Source organism: Trichechus manatus, unplaced genomic scaffold (assembly GCF_000243295.1).
Source record: "Trichechus manatus latirostris isolate Lorelei unplaced genomic scaffold, TriManLat1.0 scaffold00056, whole genome shotgun sequence".
NCBI lineage: Eukaryota > Metazoa > Chordata > Mammalia > Sirenia > Trichechidae > Trichechus > Trichechus manatus.
In genome coordinates, this window is record NW_004443992.1 from 13,224,927 (window position 1) to 13,239,824 (window position 14,898).

Sequence of the window (14,898 nt, forward strand, 5' to 3'; positions counted from 1 at the left end):
TCGAATCCACCAGCTGCTCCTTGGAAACCCTATGGGGCAGTTCTCCTCTGTCCTATAGGGTGGCTATGAGTTGGAATCGACTTGACAGCAACTGTTTTGGTTTAGGAGACAGATTTAGGCAGACGGAAAATGCTCCTGTGTAGAGGAGCCCTGGTGGCATAGTGGTTAAGCACTCGGCTACGAATGCACAAGCAACTCCGTGGGAGAAAAAACTTGGCGATCTGTTCTCGTAAAGATTACAGCCCAGGAAACCCTCTGTCCTATACAGTCGCTGTAGGGTCACTATGAGTCGGAAGCAACTGGATATAGGAGGGGTCAACAAGGGAGAGGTGCTGTGACTAGAAATGGGGTGAGAAACAGAAAAGATGACCTGCAAAACCATCTGTGATGATTTTCAGCTAGATGGCTTTTATTAGATTATATATATATGTATACTTTTCTTGTATATTGTGTTACAGAGTTCATTCTTTATAGACTCACAGACATGGTCAAACATGTTGATTCTCTTTTCCTGGGGGGTGTGGATAATAACCAAATTGGGAGATTGGATAGCAGCTGATTTAACTGGCAGGTGCCCCCTTTCCTCCTAGAGGTGCAAATCAGAAAATCCAAGAAGTGCTGCTCGTTTTCAGATTCTGTCTTGTTGAAAACAAACTAAAGGGGCTCAAGGATCAAGTAGAAAACTTTGGATTATGTTCAGAATTCAGCAAGGCACCAAATGGATTATCCAAACCACTGTGTGCCCTGAATTGTTTTTTAAAACTCTTTTTACAGAGATGCACTTGATATCTTTGTGTTCAACACAGCTTCTTTTTTATCATAAGTGTATATTTTTTTCTTAATAATTACAACACAGTCAGTACTATCCCCATCTCTTAAGAAAATTGGGGTCACCTTGAACACACATCTGGTTTTCTTTTGGGTAGTAAAGCAGCCATTTTAGGACTTTGCTTTTAAAATTAATAAAAATGTATATTCTCTGTGACATCCAGGTTTTAAAGCAGATGCTAAAATTTGATCATTATGTTTGATATATGCCTATTTGGGTATAACATAGACTGACAATCCTCTGGTTTTTCTCAGCATTAGGGACATCTATCTGCAAAGTTATGGCCTAAAAGTTTTTCGGCCTCAAAGTGGGACTTGGGAGCCAATGGCCTTCAGAACTTGAACTCTCCCAATGGTCCAAAGGCCCATTCGTGGCCTAACTTTCACTCTAACATCTGTCCCGGGTGCAGAGAGGGCGGGTAAACTTTAGCGTCTATCTGCAAGCCTGTTACCGACTTTATTTTCTGAAGGAGAAACAAAGGTATCTAAGGTTTATTGATTTGCCTATAGTGATTCAGTGAGTCGGCAGGGAATAGGGAATAAAACCAATTTCCTGGCATCACTTCCCATGCACACAACCCCTTACCTTGCAGTGCCTAGACTGGAAGCCAAGAATCCATCTTGGGGAATTTGATCAGAAAACATATGAAGGGTGATTCTGAAACCACAGAAGCATTGAGAAAGTCATAAAGATGTATAATATATGATAGCATTTACCAGCTATAAATAGGGAGATGCAGAGAGAAAAATAGAGACCTTGTAAATCCATTGGGTCAGGAGAAATAGAAACTGCTTAATATTTCATTAAAAATGGATTTTCATAAATTGCACTTTGATATCTTTGGGCGAAAGACGATATGTAAGGACTAAGGCATTGTTATTCATTACTCTTTGTTATTAATAATTTGAACTGTTGCTGAACCAACACATCAACAAGGTGTATTCTCCCTATGAGTGGAGCACTCACCGAGTGTTCTGGGCACTATTGGATGTATATAAAAATCCACGGCACTTGGCCATAAAAGCGCTTAGACTGTAAGGGACAGCATGAAACTAAAATGCCGCTGTTAAGAAGTAGACACTCTTGGGGCAGTTTGAACTGCAGGCTAGATTAGAAAGCCCTTGTGAAGAAAGCCTTAGAATCTGGGGACCAGAAAAGACCTTAGGAATCAACTTGACTATCCCCTCATTTAGCAGAGGAGGAAGTTGGGGCCCAGGGGAGGTAGAGGTATTTGCCCACACTTACGAGCTCATTAGCAGCAGAACCTGTCTCCTGGCTCCTTGGTCAGAGGTGTTATTGTGTTGTTGTTGTTGTTTTTGCCCCCACTACACCACACTCACAGTGAGACGTGTGTGATGTGCTTAGTAAAGTAAAATGGTATTCCTTCAGCCAAGGGTCCAGAGAGCAGAGGGCAAATATGAACATAAGGTCAAGAGCAAAGGAACTAGTCTGGGAAACATGAAGAATAACTTGAAGCCAAGTTGAAAAGGGCCTTCAGTTGGTTCCAAGTGTGGGAGAAGGGTGAGCAAGGTGGAATGGCAGAATCAAGTTCAATCTGAGCAGTCAGGTAGTTGCCTAGATAGATGATCCTTGTGCTGGTCTCCCTTTCTGACTAGTGCCGCTGCAGGCTAAGATATGGGAGACTTACCCAAAGCCTGTGGCCATATGCAACCACGAGGACACCAACCCCCTCTCCAGGCCGTGTACACACAGCGTGTGCACCCACATGCCCACACGCAGACACTTCACGCACACGCCAGCATTCCCCAAGGCAGTCGAAGAATACAATCATTTTCTTACTGAGGGGGGAAAAGACAAGTTTTCTTGGTGTTGTCTGCCAACGCTGAGAAATGAAGGGGTCGGATAAGATGAAATTGGATATTAAAAACACATAAAACGTGCTGTGTTTTTAAACAGTACCAGCGTGGTGTGTGTGCTGTGGATTAGCAGCTGTGGTAAAGTTCAGATCCACTCTAAAGTCCAATTATGTATTCACGTGGCAAATAAAGTCCCCTTACCCCATATGAATGAGTTTCTTAGCATTTCGTGACAGAGGCCACACACACAGTCACCATCGCCTTCCCCAGAGAGGAGCAGTCCAGTGATGGCGCCCACTGCTCACGGTACCCATCCTAAGTAAGCAAAATGCTGCCTTTGTTTCTTCCCTGCCAAAAGAAAACAAAACAAAAACAAATGGAAAGCCTCTGCCTCCTGCTGAATTCTGGGAGAAGTGATTCATCTCTTGTCCTTGGATTCAGTTCCTCCTTCACTTTCAGCAGAGCCTCTTAGCAGCCCCAAGGAGGCCAAAGAATGGGAATGGTGAGGCCAGGGCTTTCCTGGACCCCGTTCCCTCCTCTTCTGGTCATCCTTCTCTGTGATTAAGAATTTACAGAGGGCTGCGACCCTCTCCGCGTACGCCTTCTCCCGGCCTCCCGCTCTCACTCTCTTTCCTTCTACTTCCTTGCGCCCTGTTGTTGTTAGTTGCCCTAGATTCCAACTCGTGGCAACCCCATGTGTGTGGAGTAGAACTGCTCCATAGGGTTTTTCAAGGTTGTGTCCTTTGAGAAGCAAATTGCCAAGCCTATCTTCTGAGGCACCTTTGGGTGGGTTCGAACTGCCAACCTTTCGCCAAGTATTTGAGCACTTAACCATTTGTGCCACCCAGGGATCTCATTCTCTACGCTCTACTCCCTCCCTAATTGCCTTGTCTTCTCGCCCTTACTTGTCCTCAATCACAATGCAGGGGGCAGCAAACTAGAACCTGAGAGAGATGAGCACTCAACCACTCCTCCCCCTGTTCTCCCTGTGGTCGGCAAGGCAGCAGAGGAGGAAACCAACAGACTAGGACCAGGGGAGGAGAAGGAGTAGCAAGTTGGGTGGGCCAGGTAGAAGCCCCCAGATTCAGTGGCCTTAGTATCAGGAACAAGGGGTTTAAATTGATTATGGTGGACTGGTGAAAACCCCTTTCCTTTTCTCCTCTCCTCTGTTTGTCTTGAGCAAGCCACTTCCCCTCATTTGACGGTAAAAGGTGTAAAGTCTCTTATCCTTTATCCCTACCCTCAGTGGTCTGTTAATAAATGGCCCTAACTTTTAACCTTAGCAAGTGGGAAGTCTCTGAAGGGTTCAAGGTTGCCAAATGGTGGAGTTCCTAATTGTAGTTCATGGAGAAGAAAGGACTACATTGTTACTCGGCTCTAAGTGTCTGTGCTGCTCTTTGCTATTACCTGAGGCTGTTCTAAGGTGGGATTGTAAACTTACACTGGGAAGACATCACCAGACAGCAGCTCTCGCTCCATTCAGCTCACGCTCGGAGACTTTAAGAGCTCCGTGAGTCTTAGCCATCAATAAAAACACTGTGAATTTATTAAAAGAGATGAAGGCCAGCCCAGGAAACTGCAAGTTAAAGCCTACAAATATGGCAAGGGCTTTGGATCCAGACAGACGTCTCAGAGCCTCAGTTTTCTCATCAAAAAAATGGAGATAATAATACCACCCAGGGTGCTGTTGAAATGATTGTTGCTACATGGCATCTGGCTCACAGGTATTCAGATATGCCAGTTTCCCCATCCGCTTGTCCTGGTCCTGTCATTGCCACCAAACACCAAGCATGTTCTGAGTATCATGAGCTGAAGCACTGACTTCCCCTACCCAGGAGAAGTCACTGGTTGTTACAGTGGGATGTGAGTCATTTGGTTGATGCAGGTATGACAGGTATGGTTTAGAAGTGATGGTTGGTTGGTTCATTGGTTTTTCCCTCCACCCTTATCCGGGGAACGAAGAGAAACCCGCATAGACTTACTCCAGTTGCTTTTTTGTTTTTAATGGACAGCACAAAAAAGCATAAGGTCCATATGGCAGTTATTGATTTGAGCCATCTGGTAAGGTAGAACTTGTTCCTACCATTGTGGATCAGAAGCTACTTTGAAAAACCTTTCCTCCCATAAGAGATGTACTGGTCAGATGGGGACAGGGATGGATTTCATTACAGGGCGGGGACTACAGCAAGAGGAAGCCAGCGCAGGACTCCAACGGACTGTCTGCAACCCTGCCCCTACAACAAAGACCAGAGAGAACCGTGAAAGTGGTGATTGACACAGGGGCACTGTGGGGAGAGGGTGCCTCCTCACCCATTCATGGAACAGGGGAGGCCTTTAACTAGCAAAAACAATTGTGAAGCACTTTACAATTATAAAATGCCCTGCAACTATCCCTATATGTCTGCAATATGAGGAAGAGGGAGTGTCAAGTTCAAACTACTGAGTAAGGTCACCTACCCTTAAAAGATGAACATTTTCACTCTATTTTTAAAATACAGTTTATTTATTCATTTCTCTCTCTTTTTTTCTCTTCACTTCTGAAGTGTTTTCCTTTTCAAGCCTCCTTCCTCTGCTTGCTCTCAGCCCAGAGGCAACATTTTCCTTGCCTCCAAAAGTTTTTGTGAAACCCATTTATTGTTTTCAAGTTAGAACAGTGTGAGAAATTAATTTTTTTTATCGTGTTTCTAAAAAAAGCCCAAAACAAAAACCCACTAATTGTTTTTAAACTTGAGGGAAATAAAATTCAACAGAACTTTCCCACCCCCCTCAGACAGAGAAGACTGCTCCAGGGACGAACTACAAACAGGATTTCAGTAAGGCAGTTTTGTGTCTCGTGTTACAGGTATTCCAGGCCAATAACGATGCCGCCGAGGTGGTTTTGAACAAGCTCCACATGCCACTGCTGACGAGGTTCGTCAGGATCCGGCCTCAGACCTGGCACTCGGGCATCGCCCTCCGGCTGGAGCTCTTTGGCTGCCGGGTCACAGGTGAGGTATAGGCTCTACTGAGGTTGGGGAGCTAATTGGGTCTCGGGCTCTGCTCCCTCCTTCAGCTATCTGCAAGCAGCATAATTGCACCATTCGACCTTTCCAGGAAGATTGGCCCAAGAGCTCAAGTCCTACCAGAGTCTGCCTTTTCATTCATTCAGTTTGCATGTTTGTATGGATGTATGTGTGATACATGTATTAAGCATCCACTATTTCTACTGGCTAACATTTGTTGTTGTTAGGTGTGGTTGAGTCAGCTCCAACTCATAGTGACCCTGTATATAACAGAACAAAACATTGCCTGGTCCTGAACCATTCTCACAATTGTTGCTATGTTTGAGCCCATTGTTACAGCCACTGTGTCAATCCACCTTTTGAGAGTCTTTCTCTTTTTCACTGACCCTCTACTTTACCAAGCATGGTGTCCTTCTTCAGGGATCGGTCCCTCCTGATAACATGTCCAAAGTAAGCAAGATAAAGTCTCACCATCCTCACTTCTAAGGAGCATTCTGGCTGTACTTGCTGTAAGACAGATTTGCTCACTAGCATTCAGTAAATGTTAGCTAAGATTTGAACGAATAAATCTTAGCTAACATTTACTGAATGCAAACTATGTACCAGGTTCCATTCTAAGCACATAAGATGTGTTATCTTTTATAATCCTTATAAGGAATCTAGGAGTCCTGGTGGCGCAGTGGTTAAGAGCTTGGCTGCTAACCAAAAGGATAGCAGTTCAAATCCACCAGCCACTCCTTAGAAACCCTGTGGGGCAGTTCTACTCCGTCCTATAGAGTCGCTATGAGTCGGAATCGACTCGACAATGCCACGTTGGTGTGTATAAGGAATCTGTGAGGTAGGTATCATTATTCTCCCTGCTTTACAGCTGAGGAAGCTGAGACTTAGAGAGCTAAGTTGCCCAGCCAGTAAGTGGTAGAGCCAGGGTTTGAATCTAGGCAGTTTGAATCCAGAACCTCTGTTCTCAAATAATATTCTTACTGCCTCAACCAGACACCGTTTATTCATGCATTTCCCACGCACTCATTTGCTCCACAGATACTTATTGAGGGTATGCTGTGTGCAAGGCCCCACACTGGGAGCTGGGACAGAGAAGTGAACAAAACAGTTGGGGTCTTTGCTGTCCTGGAACTTTCAGGCTAGTGGGCGAGACAGATAATAAACAAACACAGGTACTGGGTAATTATAAACTAGGGTGCATGTCTGAAGGAAAGGAACAATGAGAACAGTGACTGAGGAGACCTAATTCACTGTTGAGTCAAAGGTTGGGGACGTTCTTTCTGAGGATGTGAGACTTAAGCTTGGGATGAGTAAAGGTTAGTCTGGTGATGAGGAGAAGAGCATTGGGTAACTATGATAATCCTGTGCGGAAATAAAAGACCTGATACTGGTCGCCAGGACGGCTTTGATCTAGTTGGCCAGCTGACCACCCAGGAAGCAATTCAATGCTCAGCTGAGCTCCACTGCACACACTGTCCCTGAGAAGGTCAGTAGGGGGGAATGGTGTCACCAAGAAGGATATGCCAGACACTTACTCTAAGGAGTCCTTGGCATCTCGATAGAGCTGTAGAAATGAATAGCCATGGTGGCGCAGTGGTTAAGAGCTTGGTCAGCAGTTCGAATCCACCAGCTGCTCCTTGGAAACCCTATGAGGCAGTTTTACTCTGTCCTATAGGATTGCTGAGTTAGAATCTACTCGATGGCATCAGATTTTAACAGTCTATTACATGTGCCAGGCACTGAGCTATGGCTTTTATATAGTAACTAATGGAATCCTTGCTACAATGCCGTAAAATAAGTTCTGCTTTAGACCTGGGTAAACTGACGCACAGAGCAATTAAATTTGCCCAAGGTCATATAGCTGGTAAGTAGCAGAACTGGGACATGAACCCAGGCAGTCTTGCTCTGGAGTCTGTGCTCTTAACCACATTGTCAGACTAAGCAAGTGTGCAAAGGGAACAATATTGACTTAAAGGGCACATACACTAGTGGTGTGGTCCCCAGTTAGGAGGGCGTTATCCATGACCTCTTGTGTCTTCCTCCCCTCTCTGCAGATGCTCCCTGCTCCAACATGCTGGGGATGCTCTCGGGCCTCATCGCGGACTCCCAGATCTCTGCCTCCTCCACCCGCGAGTACCTGTGGAGCCCCAGTTCTGCCCGCCTGGTCAGCAGCCGCTCGGGCTGGTTTCCTCGGATCCCTCAGGCCCAGCCGGGTGAGGAGTGGCTTCAGGTGGACCTGGGAGCCCCCAAGATGGTAAAGGGCGTCATCATCCAGGGGGCCCGCGGAGGAGACAGCATCACTGCAGTGGAAGCCAGGGCCTTTGTGCGCAAGTTCAAAGTCTCCTACAGCCTAAATGGCAAGGACTGGGAATACATCCAGGACCCCAGGATCCTGCAGCCGAAGGTGGGCCATTCCCTGGAGGACTCCATAACCTTACCCTGGACAGGGAGGTTCGTGGGGTGTAGGGAGCTAGAGGTGCTGATTTCCCATCCAGAGAGATATCATCGAACCCCTACAATTTAATATTCCTAGCAAAACAACAAATATCAATTGAGAGATTAGTTTGTGCCAGGCATTGTGCTAAATGCCTTATTTAGACTTTTTCAATCTTCATAATATTTCTGTAAGGTAGCTCTTTTTGTCACTCCCGTTTTAGAGACGATAAAACTGAGGCTTGCTATCTTGATCAGGGTCACACAGTTTGCCTATGGTAGAGTCATGATTCAGACAACGTAAGTCTGATTCCAGATCCCGAGCTCCTAGCCACTATTTGATGCTCGATGCCTTTTTATAAAATTCTACCCTCTTTGAGATTAAGTTTCCCTGAAATTGGCCAGGCAACAAGAGGGGGCGTGGTTTTTGGACACTCAACTATAGAAACTAGGGATTTACTTCCAAAAATAACTCTGTTTTTCTGGATGTCTCTGCACATCTTTGTATTTTCCTACTCTTGACTGCTTAGATCTTTCCCGCCTCTCATACTGAGGCCAGGGGGAACCAAGAGAAACTTACTGAGGGTCAGAACTTCAGGCCAGTACCAACCACCCTCCTGTATCAGAAGGGTGAAGCTTGGCCTCAACACAGGGCACCCAGGAGCCCGAGATGGGGAGAGGACATCTTGCCTCTTTTCCTCTCCTGGCCAATCTCCCAGTTAGCCAGGCTTCCCTATCCTCATTTCCAAGTTACCCCTTGCTTTTCTAAGATGAGCAGGTCCCCCAAAAAGAAGGAGGTATCACGTGTCTGTGTCGGCCATCTTTGCTAAGCAAATGTTTCCATTCTGAGTGCAGAAGCAAGGGCTGGGTTGGAGGTTTTGCCATGCTGATGTCAACTGCCCGCTCACAATTCCAGAGGCTTGGAAAGGCTCAGGGCTTGATAACCGGAACCCTCTGTGGACGCAGCAGAAGTTAGGCCACAGGCTTCCCGAGGGAGAGCTGACCCTGGCTCTCCTTGACTGTTCTAGAGGCCTGGGAAAGGAGATGGTCTTAGATGGGTCAGAGCTTGCCCTCCCTGTGACTGCCCCTTTTTGAAATCATGGATTCAGGGCATCCTGCAAAGTGGGATGGTGCTCCAGCATTCCTGGGGACCCCCAGCCACCTCTGAACCTACCATTCACCTAAATCAGTGACTCCAAAATGTGCTCTGGGTCTGTGTCCTCCACCCGGCTTCAACCTCGGCAGCTCCACTCTTGTCATATTGATGCATCGGGGTCCTAGGTGAGGTTTCTTTGACAACTGCCTCCACTAAGCAAAGGTTGGCACCAAGGTGGTGTAGTGGTTAAGAGCTTAGCTGCTAACCAAAAGGTTGGCAGTTTGAATCCACCAGCTGCTCCTTGGAAACCCTATGGGGCAGTTCTACTCTATCCTATAGAGTTGCTATGAGTCAGAATCGACTCGACAGCAATGGGTTTAAGCAAAGGTTTGGGAAACACAGTCATAAGCTATCAGTGTATGACCAACGGACATTATCATTAGCATAGAGGAGAGGGTGATCATTCTGCCTTCAGGCTCTCAGTGAACTGGGAACTATCTGTCAGGCAGCCTTTCTAAATCTAGACTTTCCAGCATTAGAAAAAGAGGCATCACCTTTTCTGTATACTGAAGACTTCTGAATGGTCAGGCCAGCCTAAGCTCCCTTCTCTTCTCTCCTGCAAAGTTCAGTCTAAGACTCATTCAGAACCTAATGTTTCCCTGAGTCCTCAGTTCCAGTCCCAGGATAAAAGAGAGAACCTGGCAATTGCCTGCTTTTGTTTGCTCCCTATTTTCCATGTTTCTGGGTCCCCACCACCTTCCCAATGAATAAAAACCTTAGTCTGAAAGTGGAGCCCACGGGTGGGTCCCATGGGTCATAATGTCCCAGTGACCAGGAATCAACAGCCACCCTTCTGGTTGGGTATGAGGAGCAGGGAGAGAAGAGAGAAGGAGAGGGGAGGAGAGGGGCTCCCATACAAGAAGAGCTGAGAGGCCTGTCTCCCCCACAGCTGTTTGAAGGGAACATGCACTATGACACCCCTGACATCCGGAGGTTTGACCCTGTTCCAGCGCAGTACGTGCGGATTTACCCAGAGAGGTGGTCGCCAGCAGGGATCGGGATGCGGCTGGAGGTGCTGGGCTGTGACTGGACAGGTAAGGCCTGTTTCCTTCTCAGGTCTCACGCAGTCTTATGACTCTGGCTTCCCAGGATGTCCTGGGAGGAGGTCAGACTTGGGGAGAGGGCAGCCATCCCTGGTGAAACCCCATGTAGCTGCCGGCCCTGGCCTCTTCTGTGTTCTCCTGCCTCAGCCACGGATACTGCAGCCTCTGGACCCAGAACAGCTTCTGAAGGGATGTGCTTTGTCTCTCTTAAAGGATCATTGCAGCTCTCTAACCCGAGTCTCTCAAAAACAAATCATAACCGCACACCACCCATCCAAATTCAATTAGACCCTGCCTCTTCAGGCCAGAGGGCTGTGGCTGTTGATTTAGGGAAGAAAAAAACCCCTCATGATAATAAAGTAATCGGTTTATGTCTGAATCTGGTCTCCAGATGTCAGTGGCTAAGAGACTTCATTTTCATTTCGAAGCCACATCTGTAAAAGGCATTTATTTGCCCAGGAGGGACCCTGTTGTGGGGAAGCTGACAGGAATAGGACTCTCCCCTGTGTACTGCTGGAGCCTTAGTCGTTCCTGTCCTCGCATGGGCGCCACATGCTGGGAACACCTCTAATTCTCACTAACGAGGACAAGGCCTGCTGAGCATGCCCACCCTTCTCCTGATTCAGGCCCCGCCTTCCCTCTGGGCACCAGCCCTCCTAGCTCTGCAGCGCTGGGTCTAGGTCTCCCCCAGAGCTTGCTCACCGCCTGCCAAAAGGAGCTCGGGGCAGCCATCCAGGGCTCACAGGGCCTGAACCCAGTGCCAGCAGGAGAAGCAGGCAGCCGAGCTATCCTGCCCCTCTCCTCCAGGGCCCCAGGTATCCCCATTTTCCTGTCTGTGCCTTACCTGCCACCAGCACACCGAGCAGGGCATCATGAAGGCTTAATAAAGGCATGTTGGAGAAGTGCTTTTAACTCCCAGGGAGAAAAGTGCAGCCTGTGCGAGGAACCCCATCAAGGGGTACAGGCTGGGAATCAGGCCCAAATTAGCCTCTGTCACCTTGGGAGTGAAGGCAGCCCCAGTGAACACATTTTAGTAGGAAGACACTGTATGCCCCGTGATATAGGGCGAGGCTACATTTCCCTGCAGCCTGCTGAATGTGGGTCACCTGTGCCCTCACAGCTGTTTAAAACCACACTCAAACAGGACCACAAGCTGGCGTCCTTTACTGCCTCCTCAGAGTCGGGGTGTTAGAGCTGCAGGGGACCCAGGAGCTTCTAGACCAGTGGCTTCCAAGTGTTTTTGATCATGACCCACAATTTAAAATAAATTTATGTCACAACCCAATTTATTTACATATGCACACAAACACAAGCATGCAGACACACTCGTGCATATGGGGTGTGTTATTAGCTGCCGTTGAGTTGGCACCCGACTCATGGTGACTCCCTGCACAATATGGTCAGACTCTTGTGATCCATAGGGTTTTCACTGGTTGATTTTCAGAAGTAGATCTCCAGGCCTTTCTTCCTAGCCCATCTTAGTGCAGAAGCTCCTCTGAAACCTGTATAACATAGCAACATGCAAGTCTGCACTGACAGACAGGTGGTGGCTGTACTTGAGGTGCATTGGCCAGGAATCAAACCTGGGTCTCCCCCATGGAAGGCGAGAATCCTACCATCGAACCACCACTGCCCCCATATGAGGTGTAGTGTATCATTAAGTGCATGGGCACTGGAGACAGATTGCCAGGTTCAAGTCCTGCCTCTGCCAGTCACTGGCTGCATAACCTCAGACAAGTTACTTAGCATCTCAGCACCTTGCTTATCTTAGCTGACGAATGGGAATAACAATAGTATATTTATAGCTCCTAGTGTTGGAATTGATGGCAACTAACAACAATAACGTGTTATTATCAATGGTAACTGGTTAGTTAGGTGTTGTTATGAGGATTAAATAAATGATAGCTATGAAATACTTAGACTGCTACCTGGCACATAGCAAACCTGTTATCATATGTAAATATAATGAAACAGAAGGTCCCCAAAGCAATGCTCCTTCTTACCATAAACAGTGCACGCTAAAATATTATAATCTATATTTTTAAAATGTTAGTCACGACCCATTAAATTGATGTAAATTACTATTAATAGGTTGTGACACAGTTTGAAAAAACACAGATCCAGGCCAATTCCTCTTTTACAGATGGGGAAACTGAGGCCCAGTGAGAGGAAGCTACTTTGCTTGGGTCGCTCAGCTAGTTGAGGCCAACCCAAGTCCTCATACCTCCCTTCTCTTCTCTGCCTCTCTGTACCAGGCCTCTCCCAGCTAGGCCCTGCTTTATGACCAGCTGGACAGTTACTAATGGCCTCTTCCCTTTAGTGCCCCATCCCACCCCCAGCCCTGCCCCAATTCCACTGATGGTCAGCAACAGGTTTCTCATTTCAAAGCCCTGCCTGGCCATTCCTTGGAAGATCAGAGTTGAGGCGCACTCGGCTCTGCCCAGCTCCTTGCCTTTGAAGTCTCTGACATCTGGTTTCAATTGCTGGGGAACATTGCTGTGTGATGGGCAGTTACCTCTGAGTGCCCAGTACAAACACTGTGGACACGGAGGCTGTCTGCCGCTTCCTCACTTTCATTTACATGCCCTGCCCTCTCCTCACCTCACCTCGCTGGCCCCTGGATTTAACATTATCTTCACCAACCAGCTTACCCATTTTACTACCTGACATTTCCAGAAACGGTTCTCCTAGGCCATGTGGCTTATTTTACGTTTAAAATGCCCACCAGCTTCTGCAACTCATCCTTGGTTCTTCATTCCTACCCCAAAAGGATAACAGGGAAAATAACAGGCCAGGTTTTGGCTAAATAATTTGACAAGGCTGCCTCACCTGCTAGCTAGTTTGTGTTTCAAATGATTACTTCTTGCCTTGCCGCCCATCGTTTGCTTTACAACTGAGTTTGAGATTCTATGACACGGTGACAAATTTGAACTTACAAATTAGGATGCTTTGAGGTTATTTGCTATTTACTGTGAGCAAGAGGCAGACACGGCAAAGGGAAGTATGGAAGGTTATGTGCGTCGTATTTAATAGCAGAAAGGTGGGAAGTTGACCGTGAAAAAGCTATTCAGTGTATTTAGCTATTTCCTCCATCTCCTGGCTTTATTAAATGGTATCCTGAAGGGTGCCTGACAAAGGTGCCTAATCACGCACAATAGTACTAGGGAGCATGTATAGAAACGGGAAGAACAATGCCTGGGCGTATTTGGGTAGCCTCATTGGAGGGCAGCTCTGGGATGAAGACACCACCCAATAACCGCTGGACTTGAACACCAGTCACCAGAGCCCTGACTCATAGCCGTCATTCATCCCTAAATGGTTGCTGTATGAATGAATGGGGTGAGCAAATAAACAAGCGAATGAATGGGTGAATGAATCACCTAGAGCAGAGGCCAGAGCAGACTGCCTGCCGGCCAGGTTGGGCCCCACCAGGTTTCATTGCACACTATTTATTTTAACATTTTGAATACGTTGCCAACATTTACAAGTCTGGAGATTTTATAGAGGGATTTTTTACTTCTTGTAAAAAAAAAAAATCTTTTTTAAATCCCAAAGACCTGGCCCCACTAGGCCACCTCCTCTCAGGACCTCAATCTACTGGAGCAATTTATGGTGACCTCCTGTAAACCAAGTATGTGTGCTCCGCTCTGCCACCACTTTGACCACGCTTTACTCTCTTCCCAACCCCCAGTCAGCTTCCCTCGCTGGTAGCTGTTTGGATCCAGTGACATTTGAATTTGCCACACCCTGACCTAAAGGCACAGGCCCAAATTACTTTCATAAAGTGGAGTCTGAGTCTCTTTCAGTCTAGAGGCCCTTCCGTCCAGTTCTGTGCAAACACAAGCCAGCAGTGCCAGAGGTCCCAGACTGTCTGGCTTTGCTTAAGGCTTTGGCGATGCTCCTTCTGATTATCCTACTATAGGTGGGCCCCACAGGTCGGAAGATTTTGTAGGGTGAGCTTTGGTTCAGAAAAATTCTGTCTGAATCAGAGAAGGCTAAAACAGAGCAAATCTCTCGTCTGCGAAAGCAGGGAAAGCACCTTGGCATCACTCAAAGGTCCATCCAGAGATGCCTCTTTTCCATGTAACTGAAGCTCACTTCATTAAGCACCGAAATTTTGCAACCCATTTTTTATAGACACCTTTCAGTTTTTGTGTATTACCTACTCTTCGGTCTTAAACAGAATGCCCAGAGCATGGTGTAGCCCTGCATTGGGGTCACCATTGCCCACATCCATTCTTGTATCGGTGGCCTCTGCACAGACCTTCTGCTGGGTACTAAAAAACATGGGTTTCTGTCCGTGACTCTGTGTAGGCTGTTTCTGCAGCTCAGGGACCATTCCATTCAACTCAGACAAAGCTGCTGGCTTCTATGACAGCACACAGAGGCGCCTGCAGGGTTCTATGACGGCCCACAGGCGACTGCAGGCTTCTAGGACGGCACATAGAGGCGACTGCAGGGTTCTAGGACGGCACACAGAGGCGACTGCAGGGTTCTAGGACGGCACACGGGCGACTGCAGGGTTCTAGGACGGCACACAGGGGCGACTGCAGGGTTCTAGGACGGCACATGGGCAACTGCAGGGTTCTAGGACGACACACAGGGGCGACTGCAGGGT

The 14,898-nt window shown here is 47.3% G+C and overlaps 1 protein-coding gene across 2 annotated transcripts in view; it reads left to right on the top strand.

Moving 5' to 3' along the window:
* NRP2 (neuropilin 2) overlaps positions 1–14,898 on the top strand; it is a 126,193-nt gene that overhangs the window by 59,302 nt on the left and 51,993 nt on the right. For both annotated transcript variants that reach the window (XM_004378255.2, XM_004378259.2), the window contains exons 8-10: positions 5,489–5,633; positions 7,703–8,052; positions 10,127–10,271. In XM_004378255.2, coding sequence (XP_004378312.1) covers positions 5,489–5,633; positions 7,703–8,052; positions 10,127–10,271 — 640 coding nt within the window. The remainder of the gene's footprint in view (positions 1–5,488; positions 5,634–7,702; positions 8,053–10,126; positions 10,272–14,898) is intronic.